A 23977-nucleotide genomic window follows, 5' to 3' on the forward strand; every position below is an offset into this window, starting at 1 on the left:
TCTGTCACTTGAATTCCTCTTTTCCAGTCCATTCCTCTTCACGGTCCTGGTCTAAACTCCTCCTCTCCTGCTTGGGCACTCCCTGCATCAGCCTTGTTGCTGCTCTCTCACTGACTCCTCACGCCATGTTCCAAAAATGAGGTTTGAGAATCTTGGGAGTTCTCTTGTGGCACAACAAGGGTTTAAGGATCCAGCATTGTCACTGCAGCAGCTCAGATTGCTGCTTTGATGCAGGTTCCATCCCTGTCCCAGGATCTTCCGAATGCCCCATGTGCAGCCAACAAAAAACAAAGAAAATCTACCCCAACACATCACGTCTCTCACTCTGGCGCTTGGGTCTTTGCACACCCTATTCTCTCTGCTTGGAATTCCCTACCCACTGTTTATTTATGAACCAGCTCAGGAGCTCTCTCAGTCCTCTAGGCTCCCCATTTGGGTTGTCATTGCCTGGAGATGTGTCTGTCTCTCCTGTGTGAGCCCCCAGAAACCAGATCTGGGGCTGCTTGCTTGCTACTGTGTCCTCAATGCAGGGCTGGGCTGACAGGAGGCACTTCAGTAGTTGTTTGATGACCAGATGAACGAATAAATGAACAGATAGGCGAGACTATACAAGGCGAAGTCTGTGTTCCCAGCAAAGGGCCACAGTCCTGACTTGGAAGCGGTGAACAAATGAGGGATGGACTCGGCCAGAATGCACTGGGGAAATTTTATTCAGAGCAGCTGCCACCCTCTTCTACCCCTGCCCTCTATGGACAGAAAGCAAGCCAACACTGAAAAAACAAGCTGGAACTATGCATAAGGGAAAACCTGCTATCACCTGCTTGAAGAAGGGGGCTATGGGCTCTCAGTCATCTGGGTCCTCATCCTCATCTTCCTCTTCATCCTCCTCCTCTTCCTCTGCGGCCACCAGGGCCTGTTCCTGGGCAGCCTTAAGGGCCTGTTCCTCCTCCACTGTGGGGTCACTCATCTCCATGATCTCCGGGCCGCTGGGGTACTCATGCTGAATGGGGGCTGGCAGGGCTGGGTTGAAGTTCTCCGGACTGTATTTGTGGCCCCAGCCAATGTAGATGTTCTCAAACTTCCTGGAGGGGCAGAGAGATGCTCAGAAATTCACCCTCAATACCCCAGCCTGGACTTTTGTTAAAGGCGGAATCCATTGTAGGCACAGAATGACTGCAAAGCTGTGGGTGGCAGAGTGAAGTGTGCCGACCAGGTTTCCCTGTTCATTTGTCTTTTTCTTTTTTCTTTTTTTTTTTTTTTTTTGGTGTTTTTGCTATTTCTTTGGGCTGCTTCCGCGGCATGTGGAGGTTCCCAGGCTAGGGGTCGAATCGGAGCTGTAGCCACAGGCCTACACCACAGCCACAGCAACGCGGGATCCGAACCGCGTCTGCAACCTACACCACAGCTCATGGCAACGCCGGATCCTTAACCCACTGAGCAAGGGCAGGGACCGAACCCACAACCTCATGGTTCCTAGTCGGATTCGTTAACCACTGCGCCACGACGGGAACTCCCATTTGTCTTTTTCAATATTTACTGGCACCTGCTACGTGCTGGGTTGTGTCCAGAGCTGCACTAACAGCACATGTAAATGTTGAGCACTTAAAATGTGGCTGGTGAGTAGTTCCCATCATGGCTCGGTGGTTAAGGAATCTGACTAGGAACCATGAGGTTGCGGATTTGATCCCTGGCCTTGCTCAGTGGGTTAAGGATCCAGCGTTGCTGTGAGCTGTGGTGTAGGTCGCAGATGCAGCTCGGATCTGGTGTGGCTGTGGCTGTGGCATAGGCCAGCAGCTACAGCTTTGATTTGACCCCTAGCCTGGGAACCTCCATATGCTGCAGGAAGCAGTCCTAGAAAAGGCAAAAAGACACACACACATACACACAAAAATGTGGCTGGTGAGACTGAAGAACTGAACTTCTAACTTTTTTATTTCTTTTTTAGGGCCGTAGCACCCTCGGCATATGGAGGTTCCCAGGCTAGGGGTCAAATCGGAGCTGCAGCTGCCGATCTACACCACAGCCACCGAAACTCGGGGTCTGAGCCGCGTCTGCGACCTACAGCACAGCTCACAGCAACGCCAGATCCCGGGCCCTGTGAACGAGGCTAGGGATCAAATCCCCATCCTCATGGATACTAGTTGGGTTCATAACCAACTGAGCCATAACAGGAACTCCCTGGATTTCTAACTTTATTTAATTTTCAAATTTCACTCGTGTTTCTTCTTTGTCTCATTGATTATTTAGGAGCATGTTCTATATACCTGTGAATTTCCCAAATTTCCTTCAGTTACTGATTTCTAGTTTCATTCCAGTGTGGTCAGAGAACATATTTTATTCGATCAAGCCTTTTAAATTTATTGAGACTTGATTTACGGCCTAACATTTGGTCTATCCTGGGCAATACTCCATGTGCACTTGAAAAGAATGTGTGTTCTTCTGTTGTGTGGTGGAATGGATTTTACTCAATTTTATCTAAGCTTTTTGTGTGTGTGTGTGTGTGTGTGTGTGTGTTTAGGGCCACACCTGAGGCATATGGAGGTTCCCAGGCTAGGGGTCGAATCGGAATGTAGTCGCTGGCCTACGCCACAGCCGAAGCAATGCCAGATCCGAATCTCATCTGTTACCTATGCCACAGCTTGTGGCAATGCCAGGTACTTAACCCATTGAGCAAGGCCAGGGATCAAACCTTCGTCCTCATGGATGCTAGTCAGATTCATTTGTGCTGAGCCATGATGGAAACTCCTAATTTTATTTAAGTTTGAGCAATAAAACGGATACTTCATTTGTTGCAAAACATCTAAGTATGTCTGTGACAACCTAGATATATGAATCTACTTTGTCAACTGTAAATGTTGTGAAATCTGAATATGGGTCGAGTATTTCCGATGAAAATTTAGCACCCAAGTTGAGATGCACTGTAAGTGTAAACTTCAACCCAGATTTTGAAGACTTAGTATGAAAAAAATGTAAACTAGCTCATTAATAATTTTCACATTATTGGAATTCCCGTTGTGGTACAACAGAAACGAATCCAACTAGCATCTGTGAGGATGTGGATTCCATCCCTGGCCTTGCTCAGTGGGTTAGGGATCTGGTGTTGCCCTGAGCTGTGGTGTAGGTCAGAGATGCAGCTCAGATCTGGTGTGGCTGTGGCTGTGTCTGTGGCTGTGGCTGTGGCTGTGGCTGGCAGCTGTAGCTTCGATTCCACACCTAGCCTGGGAACTTCCATATGCCACAGGTGTAGACCTAAAAAAAAATTGTTAAAATGAATTTTGCCTGTTTATTTTTATTTCTTAAATGTGGATACTAGAAAATTTCAAATGACATATGTGGCTCATATTTTATTTACATTAGCCATGACTGGGGACCTAGCTGGGAACAAATTAGACAGATCCTTACATGGTGCCTCCATTCTAGAGAGAGGAGACATAATAAACAAGGACATAATTGGTTGGGTTCCAGTCCCACCCATTCACCTCTCCCCAGAATTTTAATGGGAGAAGGAAAGAGGAGTAAATAGAAGAAAAGAGGGACCAGAGAGACAGGGAGAGGGGCAGAGAGGAGAGAAGAGAAAGAGAGAGCGATGGAGTCTGCCATGTGGAGCAGCTGGATTTGACCTTATTTTCACAGCCTTGCTCTTCTCTTGAGACTCGATTTCCCCAGATCTTCCTCAGAGCCTTCAAATACACTGCCTCCTTGGAAGCCCCCAACCTCTGCCCACCCAGCACCCAGGAGCCAGCAGCCTCCCCAGGAAGTTGCCGTGGCTAAGAAAAGAGAATCTTGGGCTCCAATCCACACCCCAGGCAACCAGAACCCACGCTTTGACTAGATCCCCGAGCGAGTCCTATCTAGTCACAGTTTGGGAGCCTCTGGTCTAGAATGTTCTTTTATTTATTTATTTTTGTCTTTTCTAGTGCCACATCCTTGGCATATGGAGGTTTCTAGGCTAGGGGTCTAATCAGAGCTGTAGCCACTGGCCTACACCACAGCCACAACAACGCAGGATCCGAGCCACATCTATGACCTACACCACAGTTCAGGGCAATGCTGGGTCCTTAACCCACTGAGCAAGGCCAGGGATTGAACCTGCAACCTCATGGTTCCTAGTCAGATTCGTTAACCACTGAGCCATGATGGGAAATCCCTAGAATGCTCTTCTGCCAGATTTTCCCCCCAGTTCTTTCTTTCTCCAAAGATTTCAGATCAAGGCTGCTTTTCCCAGGAATTCTTTTTTTGTTTTTTGTTTGTTTGTTTGTTTTTGTTTTGCTTTTTAGGGCCACACATGTGGCATATGGAAGTTCCCAGGCTAGGGGTCAAATCTGAGCTGTAGTTGCAGGCCTACATCACAGCCACAGCAACACAGGATCCAAACCGCATCTACAAACTACGCTACAGTTCGTGGCAATGCCAGATCCTTAGTGCACTGAGAGAGGGATTGAACCCACAACCTTATGGTTCCTAGTAGGATTCATTTCCACTGGGCCACAACAGGAACTCCCCTCCCAGGAATTCTTCCTTGATCCCCTCAAGACATGACAATTATTAGCTGTTATTTGTTCCTCCTCTCTCCCTAGTTATATTTCTTTTCATTTCTAACAGGGCATGTGGCAGGGGCTGTTGAGGGTGGGGGTGGGAGGTGCTTAAGAAGGTGAGGAAGGATGAGGCTGCTGTACAATTAATAGCTACGCTTCCTCGGCCTGAACCCAGGGCAGGATCCACACCTCCCTTTTCAACAAGGTGCCTGGGGCCAGCTGACAAACAATGACATTCAAGGCTGTTATAAAGATGGAGTTCTTGTCCTGGCTCAATGGAAAGGAAACCAAGCTAGTATCCATGAGGATGAGGGTTCCATCCCTGGCCTTGCTCCGTGGACTAAGGATCTGCTGTTGCCCTGAGCTGTAGTGTAGTTCGAAGCCCAAGCTCAGATCCCCGGTTGCTATGGCTATGGTGTAGACCAGCAGCTTCAGCTCGGATTCAACCCCTAGCCTGGGAACTTCCATATGTCTCAGGTACAGCCCTAAAAAGACCAAAAAAAAAAAAAAGGCTTTTATAAAGAAAAAAGTGACTTGGGTGGTGGATAGGAAGGCAGCTGGGGGGTGGAGGCTGGATGAGTGAGTGGAGCTCCAAGTTTGGATATTTTGCTTTCAGAGGAATGTTGACAAATTAGGTAGGGTGTGGCCAGAAGAAGGGCGCTGGCAAAATGGAGCATGCCTCCTCCATGCTTCTGCAAGTGTAAAAAATTGCCAAGAATGTGGTTAAATGATCATGATTACACATGAATCAAAGCAGCGAATCATAGTAGCAAATAACAGTACAGCTTCATCATTGACGTGGAAAAGGAAAAACTATGACAAGTCGTGGTGCCATCTGGTGGGCAGAGCTGGTAAGTGCATGCCCCACACCGCAGGCTGCGCTCTCCACTTAGTGGCTGAGCGGAGAAACTGCCGCGTGCCTGGCGAGAGGCTGAGGAACTTGTCCAGAGTGTGTAACTGAGGGCGGGATGGTGTGGGGGTGACTTCAGCCTGTTGATCCTTTGGGTGCAACTGGTAGGGGATTCTGGTGGGACACATACTGCCCACAGCGTGAAGACCATTCAAACTGAAAGAACTGTCCAGGGAGCCCAGGAAAGGAGTTAGCATCCCCCGAGATGGAGACTGCCCCTACAAGTGCCACCCCCAAGGGGACGTCTGAGTTCTGTCTGGCTCCATGCCTCATACAGCAGGAAAGCTTGGGCCAGTGGGCCAGATATTCAGGTTGGAATCCTGCACTTGCAGTGTGGCTCTGAGTCAGTGAGTCAGTTCCTCTGCCTTTCTTTTTTCTTTTCTTTTTTTTTTTTTTTTTTTTTTTTTTTTTTTTTTTTTTTTTTTTTTTGCTTTCTAGGGCCGCACCCGCAGCATATGATGGTTCCCAGGCTAGGGGTCGAATCGGAGCTACAGCTGCTGGCCTACACCACAGCCACAGCAACGGCAGATCCGAACCATGTCTGTGACGTACACCACAGCTCACGGCAACACCAGATCCTTAACCCACTGAGCGAGGCCAGGGACCTCATGGTTCCTAGTCAGATTTGTTAACCACTGAGCCACAACGGGAACTCCCTCCTTCCTCTTTCTTTTCTTTTCTTTTTCTTTTTTCTTTTTTCTTTTTTTTTTTTTGTCTTTTTGCTATTTCTTGGGCCGCTCCCGCGGCATATGGAGATTCCCAGGCTAGGGGTCTAATTGGAGCCATAGCCACCAGCCTACACCAGAGCCACAGCAATGCGTGATCCAAGCCGCGTCTGCAACCTACACCACAGCTCACGGCAACGCCGGATCGTTAACCCACTGAGCAACGGCAGGGACCGAACCCACAACCTCAGGGTTCCTAGTCGGATTCGTTAACCACTGCGCCACGATGGGAACTCCCCTTCTTCCTCTTTCTGACCCTCCATTCTTTCATGCAAGGGGCTCACGGCCTCTTAGTCAGGACTTTCTCCTTTTAGCCTTAGTGGGACCCCTGGGAGCTGAGTGAGGAGGTCAACCCCTGGACACTTTCTTAACGGAGTCTTCCAGTCTCAGCCCACCCTAGTGAGCTGCCCCATCCGGCCTGGCTCTGATGAAGTTGTAGGGGAGCCCCCCACTGGGAGGGACTAGGAAAGACCTACTTGCCACTGGCATAGGCATAGGCCCCAGGCCAGAGATTGGAGCGCACCACGGCCACGGAATACTGTGGGCTGAGGCTGCAGGACAGGCGGGCGGTCCAGGGTGACATGTGCATGATTTCTGTGGGGAGCAAAGAGCACCAGGGAGGTCAGAGACTAGGCTGCAGCTCCTCATGCAGAGGCAGAGAGAAGGAAGGAGGACAAAGAAGGGCATGAAGGGAACTGTGGGAATGAACAGCACTGGCTTCAGTGTTTGAACCCTGGCTCCGACCGCTCTCTTGCCAGGTGACCTTAGGAAGCCACCTCACCTGTCTGAGCCTCAGTGACCCCTCCCAGGAAATGGAGACACTTATCTCACCTCCCTTGCAAGGTGGCACTGAGCCTTGAGGGCCCCCGACACCCCCAGACTCCCTCTGGGTCGGCCATTGGTTTGGACCAGGGGTCAGAGGACAGGGCAAGACTCTGGGTCCACATCCAGACTCTGTCTCCTCGCCCACTCTCAGACTCTCTCTTCCTTTGTCCAGGCGCCTGAAGTCTCAACCGCAGGAAATTCCTGCCCAGCCTTGGAAAATCCAGCTCATGTCCTTCCTCCTCTGGGGAGGCCTCCCAAACCCTCTCTCTCTCTCCCCCAAAGCCCACATTGCCACGCGCCAGATGGGATGCCCATTCTCTAGATGAGAATACAACTGAGGCTCAGAGAGGTGCCCCCCCAGTCTCACTGCTCCCCCTACCTTCCTCCCAGTCTCCACCAGAGCTGGCAGTGTATGAGGCGAGGATGCCTACCTGCATCTTCTGAGAGCGGCGTCAGCAGCGGGGGCCCGACCTCCTGCTCCACCTCCTCTCTCCCCTCATCGGCCTTCTCTTCCTCCTCTCCCAGCTCCTCCTCCTCCTCCGTCTTCTGCAAAGGGTTCACCCAAGTGCAGCGGCCCTGGAGGTAGGGAGGAGGTCAGATGTCACCCGCAGGGGACAGTGCCCAGCCTGCCTGCTGGGAGGAGGCAAAGAGCCAGGCAGGACACCGGGGACTGGTCCTGTTCTCAGGGACCTGGGTATAGGTGGAAGGACAGGGTTTGTATGCAGGTAAGAGGTGGGAGCGAATGGAAGGAGAAAGCTGTAGCAAGGAGATGGGGGATTCCTGGCTCTGGCTCTGTGGCCTCCATCTCTGCATCCATTTCTCTGTTCACTTGGTGTATATTTAAGGAGCTCCTACTATATACAGGCACTGCTCTAGGTGCTGGGACTATGAACTTGAGAAAAGACAACCCCCACATCTCTGCCCTTGTGGAGCTGACATTTGGATAAGCTCCCCTGTTGCTCATATGTGAAATGGGGTGTCATGGGTGCCTCTCTCGTTGGGTCGTTGTTGGGTTACATGAGGTACTAAAGAGTTGATAAATGTTTGACTTTTTTTTTTTTTTTTTTTGGTTGCACCCCTGCAGCATGTATAAGTTCCCTGTGCCAGGGATTAAACCATCCCACCATTGCAGTGACCCAAGCCACAGCAGTGACAATGCTGCATCCTTTAACTGCGAGGCCACCAGGGAACTCCAATAAATGTTGAATGAATGACCTAAGTGCACAGCATATAGCAGACTTCAGTTTCAGTAACTATGAAATAGGGATGATAATTGTACTAATCTCAAAAGGAGTTATTTCAGTAAAACATTGTGGGAGTTCCCTGGTGTCCCAGTGGTTAAGGATCCAAGCAGTTGAGGTAACTCCACATGCCATGGGTGTGGCCAAAAAAAATTGTGAATCCCGTTGTGGCGCAGCAGAAACAAATCCAACTAGGAGCCACAAGGTTGTGGGTTCAATCCCTGGCCTTGCTCAGTGGGTTAAGGATCTGGCATTGCTATGAGCTGTGGTGTAGGTCACAGATATGGACTGCTCAGATCCCATGTTGCTGTGGCTGTGGTTGCTGGCAGCTGGAGCTCCGATTCAACCCCTAGCCTGGGAACCTCCATATGCCTGGGGTGCAGCTTAAAAAAAAAAGTTGTGGAGTCAATCAATGTTTATTGGATAAACGAATGAATAAAAAGTTCCTGGCACACAGAAGGTGCTTCCTTAAATTAATACATAAATGTATGTAAAGTTCAGACCCATTAAACTTGCAGTAAATGCAGGTCCACACTGTCTCATCCACTGAGGGCGATGCCTAGCGAGCAGGTGCCTGATACCGTTATTTCCGAGTCGCCCTGGCTCGGTCCGGTCCTCACCTGCGGCAGGATGTGCTGGGTGTGGTGCACCCAGTTGGCCATGGAGTCCACAAGCTCGAGAACCGGGATGCCCTCAAAGTCCGGGTTCTCCTCGTAGGAGTCGCGCCCGGCACCGCCCTCCTCCTCCTCGTCGCCCTCCTCCTCGCCAAACTGGTAGAAGCCGAGGGGACTGATGTGTGTGGCGGCGGAGATGCGGGCGATCTGGGCCCGCAGGTAGTTGGCCTCGTTGCCCGGGAAGGGCGGGTAGCTGACGACGGGCGCATCCAGGCGGCCAGTGAAGAACTTCCTGATCTTGCGGGCCTGCACGATCTGAATGGGCGTCACGTGGGGCAGCCGCACCCACGGCCGGCCCGGCTCGTTGCACACGAAATACAGGTACTTGTTGGCGCCCGAGCGGCTCTCCTCCTTGGGGATGACGGGTGGCGGCTTCCACGTGGACTTGGGGATAAGGTCCGAGACCTTCTCCTCATCCTCCTCGCCCTCCTCCTCCGCGTGCGCCTCCAGGACCTCGCCGCCCTCCATCAGCTCCTCCACTTCCTCCTCTTCGCCCTCCTCCTCGCCCTCCCGGAACTCCACCTCGGCCACCAGGTAGCTGCGACTGAGCCCCAGGATCTTGCCCCAGAAGCGGCAGCTATGGATGGGCTGCTGCTCCACCAGCTGCTTCAGGGCCATGAAGATGCGGAAACTCTCGTCGGAGCTCAGGCCCACGCCCGCCTGTTCGAAGTAGAAGGCCTTCTCCATGATGTTGGGCACCGCGGTGTCGGCCTGCGGTGGGGGTGGGGGGAGGCAGAGGGAAGAAGCCTGAAGCCCTGCGCTCCAGCCTGACTCTTCCAGAGCCCAGCGGGTTAAAGGAGTGTATAACCTAGTTCCGCACACAACTACTTCTGGCCAGTGAGATGCAGGGCTAAGTGTGCAAAAAAAAAAAAAAAAAGGATGATGCCTAGGAGTTCCCTGGTGGCTCAGTAGGTTAAGGATCTGGTGTTGTCACTGCTGTGGCTTAGTTCCCTGCTGTGGCGCTGGTTCAACCCCTGGCCTGGGAACTTCCACAGGTGCTATGGGTGTGCCCCCCCCAAAAAAAGAGATGATACTTAAATTATACCAGTTGATGTAAACGACTTGGGGGCAGACATACTGAGGTTTTTCCTACATTACCATTTTAAAAAAGCCCCATTTGTGAAAAGCCCCAACAGTGTTAAAAGGAACAGTTATTGCATCTTCTTCCTATGCCTGCTAGACTGTTTTGTTATTCACAAATGTTTGAAGTCCCTCTCCACAGCAGGATTATACATTCCCATTCCATGCCTACTGCATTCAGGACTGGCCATGTCACTTGTCCAACCACCTGAAATGGCAGTGAAAGGGCCGTGGGTCATACCCAGGTGGTAGCTAGCTGTAAGAACCCACCCATGGGGTTTCCTATGCCCTCTCTCTCTCTCTTTTTTTTTTTTTAGGGCCACGCCTGCTGTATATGGAAGTTCCCAGGCTAGGGGTTGAATGGAGCTGCAACTGGCAGCCTATGCCACAGCAACGCAGGATCCAAGTGGAGTCTGGGAGCTACAGTGCAGCTCATAGCAGTGCTGGATGCTTAACCCACTGAGCGAGGCCAGGGATTGAATCTGTGTCCTCATGGATGCTCGTCAGATTCCTTAATCACCGAACCACGACGAGAACTCCTCCTATGCCCTCTTTTTCCTGCTTTGCCACTATGGAAGCCTGTGGAACAGGGGCACGTCCTTTACTCTCCACATCAAGTGGCTGAAGCTCTCTCTCTCTCTCTCTTTTTTCTTGTCTTTTTGTCTTTTTGTCATTTCTAGGGCTGCTTCTGCAGCATATGGAGGTTCCCAGGCTAGGGGTCTAATCGGAGCTGTAGCCGCCGGCCTACACCAGAGCCACAGCAACCCTGGATCTGAGACACGTCTGCAACCTACACCACAGCTCAGGGCAATGCTGGATCCTTAACCCACTGAGCGAGGCCAGGGATGGAACCCGAAACCTCATGGTTCCTAGTCGGATTCCTTAACCACTGAGCCACGACAGGTATTCTGAGCCAAGCTCTCTTGCCAAGCCTGGATGGGCAAGTAGTGTGAGCAAGAAATAAGCTGTGTGGTATTAAGCCATTAAGATTGTTGGGCTGGGAGTTCCCGTCGTGGCACAGTGGTTAACGTATCCGACTAGGAACCATGAGGTTGCGGGTTTGGTCCCTGCCCTTGCTCAGTGGGTTAACGATCCGGCGTTGCCGTGAGCTGTGGTGTAGGTTGCAGAAGCGGCTCGGATCCCGCGTTGCTGTGGCTCTGGCGTAGGCCGGTGGCTACAGCTCCGATTGGACCCCTGGCCTGGGAACCTCCATATGCCGTGGGAGCGGCCCAAGAAATAGCAACAACAACAACAACAACAACAACAACAACAACAAAGACAAAAGACAAAAAAAAAAAAAGAAAAAAGATTGTTGGGCTGTTATCTCAGCTCAACATGACACAACCTGACTAATACTCTATAGGAGGAGAATCATTATTTTGAAAGTGATTCTGGGGAGGTGAGAAGGAGTGGGATGGACTGGGAGTATGGGATTAGTAGATACAAACCATTACATTTAGAGTGGATAAGCAATGAGGTCCTACTGTACAGCACAGGGACTGATATCCAGTTTCTTGGGATAGAGCATGATGGAAGATAATATAAGAAAGGGAATGTGTGTGTGTGTGTGTGTGTGTGTGTGTGTGTGTGTGTGTGTGTGTGTGTGTGTGTAGGTGCGTATGTGTGTGTGTGTGTGTGTGTGTGTGTGTGTGTATCTGGGTCACTTTGCAGTACAGCAGAAATTGGCACAAGATTGTAAATCAACTATATTTTAATCATTAAAATAAGAAGAAAGATCTCAAACACAATGCAAAAGCCTCTTTGCTTAATTGATGTTGACAGCAGCAACTCAGGGGGACAGAGTCAAAACTTAAGCCTCAAACTCCCCACGCTGCCCGCAGGGAAGATACAGGAATGAGCATAGGAAGCTCTCTTTAGGGTGTGTGCCTGGCCCACAAGAATGGAAATGTCTGGAAATGCCTCCCATCAAGCTGGTAATGGAGTGACCCCACCAACTGTGATTAAATGATATCGCCCTGTCCTCTGGCCACTGCTGATTGGAGCAAGCAAGGACAACAGCCCCGAAATGGCAGATCAGACTCTCCTTCTCTCCCTCTGCAATTTGTAACTGGGTGGAGAGAAAGCACAGCTGGCATCCTCCTGCCTAGAAATTAGTTCGGGGGATGGCAGGGTTTGAACTCAGGTTGGTCTGGCTCCACAGGCCACATTCTTAGCCCCTACTCCATAACTCCTCTATTAACTGTGGCCAGAATCTTCCTTCCTCTTTCATTCTCCCAGGTTCCAGGAAGAGCCTATCTATGATCTTGGAGAAAAGATTTCCTAGTAGCAACTGGATGGATTTTTAAAAATAAATAAATTCAGGAGCTGTGGGGGCAGCTGTACACAAGAAGAGGTAGGGGAGGAGAGAGCCACAGGGGTGAGATATGGGCACTGGGATCCCTGAATACCAGCTTAGCCTGGAGCCCAGCCACATCCCTCCCCTTGGATTTGATGGGGTCGGCACTGTCAGCCCACTGCGCTGGCTCCATCCTCAACCCCCTTCTCTACTGCTTGCCTTTCTCCAGGCTGGAGAAGCCCCACTGTCACTTTCCCATCCTCCCTTGCAGCCAGGGATGGTCATGTGACCCAATCCAGCCAACAAGACACAAGCAGAGGTTTCCTTTTCTTTTTTTTTGGGGGGGGGTCTTTTCTAGGGCCACACCTGTGGCATATGGAGGTTCCCAGGCTAGGGATCTCATTGGAGCTGTAGCCGCCGGCCTACACCACAGCCACAGCAATGCGTGATCCGATCCAAGTTGCGTCTGTGACCTACACCACAGCTCACGGCAATGCCGGATCCTTAACCCACTGAGCGAGGCCAGGGATCAAACCTGCAAGCTCATGGTTCCTAGTTGGATTCGTTAACCACTGAGCCACGATGGGAACTCCGAAGCGGAGGTTTTCTGAGGGGCTCTTGGGAAACTTGGTCCCTGATTTAAGAAAAAAGTGACAAAGAAGAGTTCTCTTGTGGTGCAGTGGGTTAAGGATCCGACATTGTCACTACAGCAGTTTGTGGTATGGGTTCAAACCCTGGCCTGGGAACTTCCACATGCTGCTGGTGAAGAAGGGCCCCCCCCAAATAGTGAGAGACACATAGGGGAGAGGCCCTTCTCCCTGTGGGCACATGATGTCTGAGACTGTAGCAGCTAGTTTTCAAATATTAAGTGACATACTCAAAGACCAAATGTCAACACAATGAACTCACAGAGATGCTGCCCCAACTTTACCCACTCTTGGCAAATTGAAGTGACGAAATAAAAAAATGAAATGTTTTGCTGAAATGCCTGGGCCTTTCTTTTTTTTTTTTTTTAAAGGGTTGCACCCGAGGCATATGGAGGTTCCCATGCCAGGGAATCCAAGGGGTTGAATCCAAGCCGAGTCTGCGATCTACAACACATCTGGTGGCAACACCAGATCCTTAACCCACTGAGCGAGGCCAGGGATTGAACCTGTGTCCTCATTGATACTAGTCAGATTTGTTTCCACTGAGCCTCGATGGGACCTCCCTGGGCCATTTTAATCAAGCACATGCAGCCAAAATTGAGCCTTATTGACTTCCTTGGCCAGAGATGGGATTTACATCCAGGTTACCATGATGCTGAAAACTGCTTTCTTGGTTTGGGGTCTGGAGAGGGTGGGAAGAAGACAACTCTCAGTGCCCCTTCACTGGGGAGCCACCTTGCCAGCCCTAGACTGCTTGCACTTATCAGGGGTGAGAAAAACTTGTCTTTTCTAAGACACTGGTCTTCATTTCTGTGACATCAATTTCCTGTCTTAAAGTGATCTGTGTTGTCAAAAGAATACAGGAAGGTGTTAGTTTTTAGAACGTGATGCGCAAATCCCGAAGTTAGTTTAAAACTATAAATGTGAGGAGTTCCTGTTGTGGCTCAGCGGTAACGAACCCAACTAGTATCCATGAGGATGTAGGTTCCATCCATGACCCTACTCATTGGGTCAAGGCTCCAGCGTTGCCATAAGCTGTGGTGTCAGTCGCAGATGCAGCTCGGATCTGGCTTTGCTGTGGCTGTGGTGTAGGACGGTGGCTACAGCTCCGATGAGACCCCTAGCTTGGGAACGTCCATATGCTGCAGGCGTGGTCCTAAACAAACAAACAAACAAACAAAAAACTATAAATGTGAGAATAGTCAGGAACTTTTCAAAAGAGGTGCGGAGATGGGGAGTCTTATGCTACCAAACAGCCAAACGTGCTCTGCAGTGGTTGAACACAGCAAACAGGGGACCTAGAGCTGAAAGCCATCCACGGAGCAAGGCAAAAAACAGAGATTCCAAAGACCGACCAGAGTCCATACAGGTGTAAATAAATGGTAGAAGTGACATTTTCAAAGCAGAAGAAAGAAGGAATTTTTCCATAAATGCTGTTGGGGATCATGGAAGAAATAGAAAATGAGAGAAATGAGAGCCCTTCCTCCCCTCAGACTGAAAAATAAATGCAAGATGCTGAATCATAGATTTGAATCTCTTCCTAGAAATATGCACAGGCCACAAACACCCACAATTTTGCCCTTGCACAGACCTCGCATTAAAAACTCCAGCTTCGGAGTTCCCGTCGTGGCGCAGTGGTTAACGAATCCGACTAGGAACCATGAGGTCGCGGGTTCGGTCCCTGCCCTTGCTCAGTGGGTTAACGATCCGGCGTTGCCGTGAGCTGTGGTGTAGGTTGCAGACGCGGCTCGGATCCCGCGTTGCTGTGGCTCTGGTGTAGGCCAGTGGCTACAGCTCCGATTCAACCCCTAGCCTGGGAACTTCCATATGCCGCGGGAGCGGCCCAAGAAATAGCAACAACAACAACAACAAAAGACAAAAAAAAAAACAAAACTCCAGCTTCAAGCTTTAAAGGGGTGGGGCCTCAAGGACTAGCTGTTGGAAGAGGGTGGAGCTTTCCTAAGGATTGAATTTCGGGGGGGCGGAGCCTCACAAGCTGTGGAGTTCTAAGGAGTGGAGCCTCTAGAGGCAGCGAACTAAGGAGGCTGGGCCACCAGGGACAAGGTTACGTGGCCTTGTGACCTGGGGGTGTAAGGGAAGAAGGGTGCAGTTCTAAGGGAGTAGGGCTTCTCAAAGAGAGGCTGCTAATCGGAAATTTAAAACCGTATTCTCAGATAAGACTGTTCTTCGTGCCTAAGTCTTGGATTCCTGCCTGTGCTCTGCTCACCCACAGACTTATTCCTTGGTCAGACGGCTGTCCCTGGTTCTCTCACTATCCCACCCCACTGTCACCAGAATTCTAGAATCTCAGAAGCACAAGACATGAGCACAGACCAATAGCATCTGCAGAGATGACAGAGGTTATGGCCCGGGCTTTGGAGGACATGGTTCTGCCTTCCTAGTCTCTTTTAGCTTGGAACCCTCTAAGTCCTTCCTCCACAAACAGGAATAATAAATGGCATTTGCCTTACAAGGTTGTTTCAGGGATGAAAATGTTCCTAAAGCTCTTAGCAGGAGGCCTAGGAGGGGTCCGAATTATCATACACAGAGAGTTCTCCACAAACATTTCCTGAACGAGTGCAAGAAAATTTCAGCCAAATTTTAAGCTGTCCAATGCTGGAATCAGAATCGTGGAATTAAAAACTCTGAGGATGGCAGAATGTTCATGAGTTACGGGTGCAAGAGTTCTTAGCCGGTCCTAACTTGCAAACGGGAAAACCTGGGGAGACGGGGCAAATTCAGTGTTGAGAGACTCCTGGAGGCAGGGAGTTTCATGGAAAACATCTGCAAAAGTTACTGGCAGGAGGGAGTAAGGGATAGTAGGGGAAGCCAGCCTCCACCTCCACCTGGCGCTGGAGTCGGTTTTCTACACAGCAGAGCTGACCCACCGTTCTTCTGCTTGGCTCTCCAGTGGCCTCAGGAGAAAGTCCACGCCCCTTAGCCTGGCGTTCAAGGCCCTCCGCGACCTGGCGCCTGCCCCACACGCTGGATTGAAATCGCAGGTGTTTCCGGGTGTGGCCCTGCGCGCCCTCACCTCCAGGCAGCAGCACGTGCCTAAGCCTGGGCCCTTTCCGCCGCGCGCCCTCCCCACTGGTTCACTCACCACCTCCTCCTCCATCTCCTGCTCGCCGCCCTCCCCGCCGCCGCTCCGGCTGAAGAGTGCCTTCTGCCTCTCGGCCATCTCATAGGTGGGCTGCATCTCGGGGTCGTCCCGAAGTGTGTCTAACTTGGAGTGGAACCACTCCCACTGCGTGGTGCGGCTCAGCGACTCCAGGAGGAACAAGGGGTCCTCCGGCCGCTGGTTCAGGATCCTGGTCAGCAGGTTCACCAGGTGCTCATACCTGCCTCAGGGAGAGGGAAGGTGGGAGGTGGAGGGTGTCACTCACTCAGCTTACTGAGCTGCGGCTTGTGTCTGGCTCTGAGCCTAGCGCTGGGGACTCAGTGGGGAAGAGGAAAGGTCCCTGCCCTGGGGGGTGATGGATGGGGAGCGGTATTAACCAAACGTGCACAATATATATGTTAGGCATGGTAATTCATATGGAGACAAAGAAAGCAGAGAATTGGAGCTGGGAAGGCCAGGGATAGGAGATGGTTTGCAATTTTACTTATTTTTATTTATTTTTGGCTGCACCTGCACCATAGAGAAGTTCCCAGGCCAGGGTTTGAACTCACACCACAGCAGTGACCTGAGCAGCTGTTACAATGCCAGAATCTTAACTTGCTGAGCCACCAGGGAACTCCCGGTTTGTCATTTTAAATGGGGAGGCCAGGGAGGGCCTCAATGAGGTGATTTTAAGCTGAGATCTGAATGATCTCATTTAGTGAGAAGGCATGCCAGCCAAATATTGGTCGGAAGATGTTTCAGGCAGAAGAAACAGCAGATGCATGGGCCTTGAGACATTTTGTGAATCTAACCTAATTTTGATGCCCAAACTCAAGGAAATTCGGAGAAAGGGAAATCCCATGTCAATCTCACTTAGAAATATAGGTGCTGAAATCCTAGACAAAATATTAGCAAATGGCATCCAGCATTCTCGAAAAGATGACACATCTTTGATTTTGACATCATCAAAAAGATGATTAAATTGGACTAAGAACAGGAATGTAAGGCTGGACTGACAGTAGAAAAATAGGGAAAAAAATGTAATTCATCACATTAACTTGTTAAAGGAGAAATGTAAGATCACCTAAAAGGTGCAGAGAGATTGATAACATTTAACACCCATTCGTGATTTTTAAAAATCTAGCAAACTAGGAACAGAAGGTAACATGTTCTCATATCATAAGGGTGGCTCCAGGTTATCTGCAGCACACACCAAACGTAATGGTAAAAGACCGAGTATGTCCCCTGAGACTGGGAATGAAGATGCCTTCTTTCACTGTGTCTGTGTCCTACTGTACCAGCCGTCCTTGCCAATGCAGTGTGACGTGAAAAAGAAAGAAAAGGTAAAAGCGGAGTTCCCGTTGTGGCTCAGTGGTTAACAAATCCGACTAGGAACCATCAGGTTGCAGGTTCGATCCCTGGCCTTACCCGATCCCTCGTTGCTGTGGCTCTGGCATAGGCCGGTGGCTACAGCTCTGATTGGACCCCCTAGCCTGGGAACCTCCATATGCTGTGGGAGCAGCCCAATAAAATGGCAAAAAGACAAAAAAAAAAAAAAGAAAAAAAGAAAGAAAGAAAAGGTAAAAGCCTTAAAAGAAAGGAGCAAAACTGCCCTGGTTTGCAGATGATACAGTTGAGAATGCAGCACAAAGGCCTTGAGTTGAGCATGTGCCTGGCATGCCGGAGGAACGAGGAGGAGGTCGGTGTGGATGGAGCAGAGGGAGGGACAGGGGTTGTGGGAGAACAGTGTCTTAATGGCTTCCATTCATGAGTCAGGGACCATGCTGGGCACTTGAGGGCAATGTTGGAGTCTCACAATCATACATCTGAGGCGCAATTATGCCCATTCCCCACATGAGGAAACTGTGGCTTGGAATAGTTGAGGTCATGAGGTCTCACAGTCTGGTAGCACAGCCAGGACTTAAAAACTTAGCTGGCCTGACTTCAAAGCACGTATGGCCTAACCCTCCCTGGCGCGCAAACCCTTTGGCAGCAGTCTTGGGTGTGGTGGGGGACATGGCTGAACTGGGAAGGGTAAGAAGTGAGACTTTCACCAGGGCTTTTCAGTAAGGGACCCTGAAGCTCCTCAGTGCTGGGTAATATTGGGGAAGAGCTGGATGTGAATTTCGACTAGATTCTAGGATCTGAGGTAGGAAGTGACTAGAGATAAAGTTTGGAGAGGGAGAAGAGGTTGAATTCTTGTTTTTTTTTTTTTTTTTTTTTGCTTTTTAGGGCCGCACCCAAGGCATATGGAAAGGTTCCCGGGCTAGGGGTTCAATCAGAGCTGTAGCGCTGGCCTGCACCAGAGCCACAGCAATGTGGGATCCAAGCCATGTCTGTTACCTATACCACAGTTCATGTCAACGCTTGATCCTTAACCCACTGAGCGAGGCCAGGGATCGAACCCAAAACCTCACTGTTTCCAGTTGGATTCGTTTCCGCTGCACCACGACGGAACTCTGGGGTTGAATTCTATAGGGCCTGTAAGAGAAGAATGAACCTTCTTCTCCTGAGGGCACTGGTGAGCCATGGCAGGCTCTGAGCACAGGAGGGATAGGGGTCAGTGTTTTGGTTCAGTGAGACCTGTTACTTCCCAAACTCATCTTCTCTCACACCCTCTTCCTCCCTTGGTTCCAGTCGCACCAGCCTCCTTGCTGTCCCTCAAACACAAGTTTTGAAGCCTTTATGCTCGCTGTGTTCCATACCCCAGACTCTTCCTCCAGTTACCTGCAAGGTGTGCTCCCTCACCACCCTCAGGCCCCTGATCAAATGTCATTATCTGCGAGAGGCCCTCCCTGACCTCACACCACGTAACCCGCTCGCCCTATCCTCAGTACTCTGCCTTGTTGCTCACCTTAGCTCTTATCATAACCTTATAATTTACTATATATAGTCTACTCGCCCACTACAGAGTCAGCGTCATGAGGATGTGATGGGGTGTCGAGAAGGGTGTTATGACTTCAGATAAGTGACCTTGGCAAACAGACAACAGGGCCTCAGGAGTCAAATCGCTTGTGCTGAAATCCTGGCTCTGTCACATCCTAGCTGTGTTATTTTGGATACAGGACCTAATTTCTCTCAATTTCCTCTCATGCAAAATGGGAATAGAAGATGCACTGATCTCAGCTGCGAGAACCAGATGTTGATGTGTGAAGTGGTGGCACAATGTCTGCTAAGTAAATGCTGGCTTTTAGTATTTACGGCCTGACTTCTAGTCTGAGTCAGATGCCTCCAGAGTAGTCGCTGGTTCTCCCCTTACTGAGGAGACCCCAGACCTGAGGAAGGGCCTTGGCTGGGGCCTCTCCCTACCTGGGTCCAATCCCCTCCCCACTCCAGGGCCCCACTCTCACAGGCTGAGGTCACATTTGATGCTGGTCTGCAGCAGGTAGGCCTTGGCGTTCTGCACAGCCAGCTCCCGAGGTTCCGGCTCAGGCGCCTCTATGTTGAAGGGCATGAATCCCAGCTCAGAGGGGGAGAACTGGAGGGCAGGGTCATCCCTGATGTAGGGCCCATGCTGGGCACCCTGGCTGAACTGCAGGTCTTCTCTCTGGTACATGGTGAACTGGCCCAAGAGGTCAGCCCGAGGCTCCTGATAGGCAGCCTCCACTTGCTGGAAGAGGCTGCCTTTGCCCTGACGTAGCTGCTGCAGCATTAGACTGGCGTTGTGAGCCCAGAGCCCGTCTTCACTCGGGTAAGTGCGGGGCTGTTCCTCGGAGGGGAAGCCCGTATTTGGGGAAAGGTACTCTACTTCGCCCAGCTGGGCTTCCTCAGCCTGGAACAAGGCGTTCTCATTTGGAGGCAGGCTGGCCCCTTGTGACCAGCCCTGGAGGTTCATCGGGTTCGACGGGATCTCCTGACTGCTGCGCAGGATCCGCGTGTCAAGCGGTATCTGCTGCACCTCATCTGAGGCTGAGGGCCTAGAGGGTTCCCGACTGCGTCGCCGCCGCTGCTCGGAGACCTGAGAATCCCGATGGCTGGAGCTTGGCTGGGGCGGGGGCTCGGGGTCGGGGGGTGGGTCCCCCATAGTTTAAACGGGACCGTGGACCTCTGGGAGGAAGGCCCGCAGCTAGGCCAGACCAGTCGCCCGCCGTATAGGTGTACCTCCGACCCTGACAGCCGCAGAGACGCCGGTTGCCAAGGAGGGAGGGGCGGGCGGTTACCAGGGGAGGGCGCGCGGGGAAGCGGGGCGAGGAGCGGCCCTCTGCGCAGGCGCAGTCCCAGGCCTGCGCGGCCTCCCTTCTTGCAGGAGGCTCCTGGGCGCGCCCACGAGCTGCTGCAGTCCCACAGCTGACCTGACGGCAGAGACAGGGCCTGCACCCATGCCCAAACCAGCGATCTTCCTTTTTTAATTTTTCGAGGCAAAGCCCGGCTGGCCAAGCCCCGCCCCGCCCGCCCTTCCTGAGCTCCCAGTCCCACTCCCCCTCCCCCTCCCCACCAAGCCCTTCCCCTTGGTCAGCTGTTCCCCTTGGTCTCCGGTTCCCCGGCTTCCTCGGCGGCGGGGCTGGGGGTCTTAACGATGTCTTCTAGGGCAGGGGTGAGGGTCTGGGGGCTCCGCTCCTCCTTTGAAATCAATCCAATGGCGGCTTCCTAGTGACCGGAGAAGTGGGAGCTGGTCAAAGATGGCCTTACCCTTCCTGCCCCCTCCCCGCCTTGGGCACTCGGCACAGACACGTCAGCCCGGATCCCTGGTGTTTCTCGTGCTCGAAGGTTGTTATCCCTACCTTAGGCAGGGGTCCCTCAAGACTAGAGTCCAGCAGCGCAGCCTCGGTCAGCCCCGAATCGTCATCCATGCTGATGAAGATGGCTGGGGTCTCGCACTCCGGGCCCTCCTCCCGGAAGTCAATGGCTTCCTCTGGCTGGGGAGGGCCTGGCCGGGCCGAGGAAGAGGATGATGACGAGGAGGGGGCTCCCACTCCCCCAGGCTTCAGTTTCTGTTCCTCCTCCAGCTGCCGCTTTAAGGCCTTCTCCTGGGCCAGCCGCAGGCCGATGAGGTCTTGAGGGGGTCGGGGGGCCGGGGGCGGTGCCAGGGCCAGGGGCTCTAAGTCGTCCTGGGGGTGGGGAGGGACACACAGCAGCTCAGGATGGGTGGGACCGAGGACCCAGGCTGCTCTCAAGAGGATGGTGGGAAAGAAGCCAGAAACCATCCTGAGGCAGACACTAGGGCAGGCGCGGGGAGTAAGGGGCAGCTGTCTGCCGGCCCCAGTCCCTTTCAGGAGGCGCCTCCGCAGAGAGGGCTGGAGTGGGCCGGAGGGGCTGGGGCCTTTCTGGCTCGGGGAAGGGGCTGCAGGCCCTCACCTCTTCCAGGGGCCCGGCAGGCGCTTCCTTAGTCTCTGGCTCCTGCTTGCCGCTGGCTTCCAGAATGGTCATGATGGAGTTGGGGATGTGTGCTTGCTAGGGAAAGAACAGAATGGGGGCGCTGTGGGCAGCTGTGACCCATAGACAGCGCCCCCCATCTTTGGTGTCCTTGACCCTCCAGAGCCCCAGTCCTTTGTGGAAATACTGGGTGCCCCTCTGCCCACCCCACCCAGTCCCCCAGGGCCAGACCCAGGGGGCCACCCACCTCACACCCTAGGGTACCTGGTGGGGGGTGAAGGAGCGGACATGAGCCAGAAGGGGCTCCCGGAGCTCGGGGCACTTGTCAAAGACGGCACCCAACTGCTGGGGTGGGAGCTGCAGGATGACCTGGAAGCTCTGGGGCTTGGTGCGTTGACAGCACTTGATGAAGCCCTCCCATACCTTGGGATACTTCCACACCTGGACCAGGCAGGGAGGGAGCACTCGTGAGGGCGCCTGCAGGCAGCTAGCCACCCCCAGAAACTGGGAGCAAAACCATGCCAAGATGGCACCACCTCAGTTCATTCTCACAGCCACCACAGGAGGGCGAAATTAGCCGTGCCAAACACATGAAGCCCAGGGAGACGCTGGGACTTGCCCAGGGTCGCCCAGGGAAGGTACCAAGGGGCAGAACTGACATCTGAACCCAGGCCTGTCTGAATCGGCACTTAACCTCTATGGATTAGAGGCAGCAAAGCCAGATGTTGCAAAGTGGCAACCTGTGGGCTGAATCCAGTCTGAAGACTTGTGGATGGGATTTGTTTCATGGTGGTATTTCTAAAAATCATTTCTAACTTCTCTTGAAAAATGGGAGCATATTTCAGCCCTGCTTCCTGGCTGGGGGCACCGTGCTGGGGGGAAAGAGGCAGCCGCGCCTCTCCTGGGATGTGCAACCCCTGAAGTCTATTGCTTGTGCCTATCACCCAAGAGCCCTCACTCATCATGTTGCCACCCTGTAGCCATCTGACCTAGTGACCCCTAGAGCGCTGCAGTGCCTCAGCAGAGGGCAGGGGAAAGGAGCTGGCCGTCTTGGTAGAGCTTGCTCTCTGCATCGTGGCTCCTTCAGGGTAGGGAGCCAGGTAGGCTGGAAAGCGGCAAAGCCTGGCGCTCTGCCTCAAGCCCGTGTGTAGTGTGTCCTGCTGCAGTGAGTCCACTGCTTGGGGGAAGGGGGAGGCCAGGGGTGGGTTACCTGCTTCATGATGAGGCGGGACAGGATGTTCATGACGAAGCCCCCCAGGCGGGGGTACATGGTCAGGGACTGGATGACGGTCCTCATGAGCAGCATGGGCAGGGGACTCTGCTCCATCAGCTGCTGCATCACCACGGCCAGCACCTCCGACGTGTACACGTTCCGCTCCGCAAAGCACAGGTTGGTGGCTGTGAGGAGGCGGAGAGTGGGCCTGTCCTCTTTGCTCGGTTGCCCCCCGGGAGGTGGGAGCCCCACCACCATTAGAGAGCCTCAGTCCTGATTTCCTGAAACTCCAGGCAAGACAGATTTCCCGCACCCCACAGAAGGTCTGAGGGGACACCGGCCTGGTCCTTGGAAAGCCTGGGAGCTTGGCCTAAGGGAAGATGTCCATCTCCTGGAATTCTCCCTGAGCAGAGTGGGAAAACCTTGGCCCTTTCTCTTTGGAAACAACCCGCAGAAAGGATGAGGTGAGAAAAACACATAGCCAACCCCTGGGGAGACTGGCTTGAATGGAGTAGTATGGCACCTCTGCCCCGACAGCTTTGCCTCCCATAAACAATCTCATCGGGGGCAGGAGAGATGGTCTCCACCAGCAGGCTGGTCAAGAGCTCGCCCACTCTCAACCCAGTGCATAAGGGCTTGCACTGGTGCTAGGGTGCTGCTGGGTCATGTGGGGGCCACAGTCCAGAGAGTAATGAGGTAAGGGTGAGAGGAGGCAGCCTGGGCAAATGCTGAGCTTCCCAGCTCAGCACCCAGTGCCAGGAAGGGCCCGAGGAGGCCTGGCACAACATAAGCACCCACGAAGACACGCAAAGACCAGGGCAGGCCCTGGGGCCTGTCCCCTCAGGAGTGGGCTGTAGCACCCCGAAATCACTGGGATCGGCAATGCTCTGATCCACTGTGCTACTGGGAAGGCCCCGGAACTGCCTCTGAACCCCTTCTTCCCCAAACACCACTTGCCATGTAAGTCTGTCAACCAGGAAATCTTTATTGAGCCAGAAGAGAGGCCCCCAATCCTTGAGAGGCTAATGGAGAACAGGGCTGGGTGCCTATAAGGAATGGGGGGTGGGAGGGGTTCCTAAAAGGGAAGGGGAAAGAACGGAGGCACTACAGGGGGACAGGCAGGGAGGTGGCTGGAGCGGGCCAGGCAGGTATCTAGGCCAAAGGGGCGGCAGGAAGTGCAGGTGAGCCAAGTGCCAGGGGACCCGCCAGAAACCTACAGTGTTCCTCCTCCCTTCCAGGTGGCTGCTGGCTCCTGCCTGCTCTGCCTAAAAGGCTCCAAAGTCAACCCTCTTCCTCTCCTCCCCCTCAGCTCCACCCCAGCCTCCACCTGGGGCTCCCACCCCGCCTCTAATCCACTCTCTCCACAGCAGCTTGAGGGGTCTTTCAAAAGCTCAGCCTGATCCTGTACCTTCCGT

The 23977-nt window shown here is 52.6% G+C and overlaps 2 protein-coding genes across 5 annotated transcripts in view; both read right to left on the minus strand.

Moving 5' to 3' along the window:
- Positions 1-692: 692 nt before the first annotated feature.
- Positions 693-20219, minus strand: RSPH6A (radial spoke head 6 homolog A). 3 transcript variants are annotated; one of them, XM_021094593.2, is made up of 6 exons: positions 19387-20219; positions 16037-16274; positions 8857-9621; positions 7427-7571; positions 6647-6764; positions 693-1082 (listed from the first exon to the last, which is right to left on the minus strand). In XM_021094593.2, exons 1-6 carry the CDS (start codon positions 20058-20060, stop codon positions 845-847), a joined length of 2178 nt encoding a protein of 725 aa, XP_020950252.1. In that variant the 5' UTR covers positions 20061-20219; the 3' UTR covers positions 693-844. The 3 variants fall into 3 exon arrangements, with proteins under 3 accessions (XP_020950252.1, XP_084817337.1, XP_020950253.1); XM_084961211.1 differs by having other exon boundaries at positions 16037-17478; positions 18349-20165; XM_021094594.2 differs by lacking the exon at positions 6647-6764 and having other exon boundaries at positions 19387-20193.
- A 139-nt stretch (positions 20220-20358) lies between these two features.
- Positions 20359-23977, minus strand: part of SYMPK (symplekin scaffold protein) — a 40944-nt gene continuing 37325 nt past the window's right edge. For both annotated transcript variants that reach the window (XM_005664608.4, XM_084961209.1), the window contains exons 23-27: positions 22560-22747; positions 21614-21790; positions 21332-21427; positions 20758-21084; positions 20359-20623 (exon numbers count right to left, since the gene is read on the minus strand). In XM_005664608.4, coding sequence (XP_005664665.2) covers positions 20489-20623; positions 20758-21084; positions 21332-21427; positions 21614-21790; positions 22560-22747 — 923 coding nt within the window. In that variant the 3' untranslated portion in view covers positions 20359-20488. The remainder of the gene's footprint in view (positions 20624-20757; positions 21085-21331; positions 21428-21613; positions 21791-22559; positions 22748-23977) is intronic.

Source organism: Sus scrofa, chromosome 6 (genome assembly GCF_054392235.1).
Source record: "Sus scrofa isolate SSC_HxYL_T2T_F1_AM1 chromosome 6, Sscrofa_HxYL_maternal_Yorkshire_Landrace_v2.0, whole genome shotgun sequence".
Lineage (NCBI taxonomy): Eukaryota > Metazoa > Chordata > Mammalia > Artiodactyla > Suidae > Sus > Sus scrofa.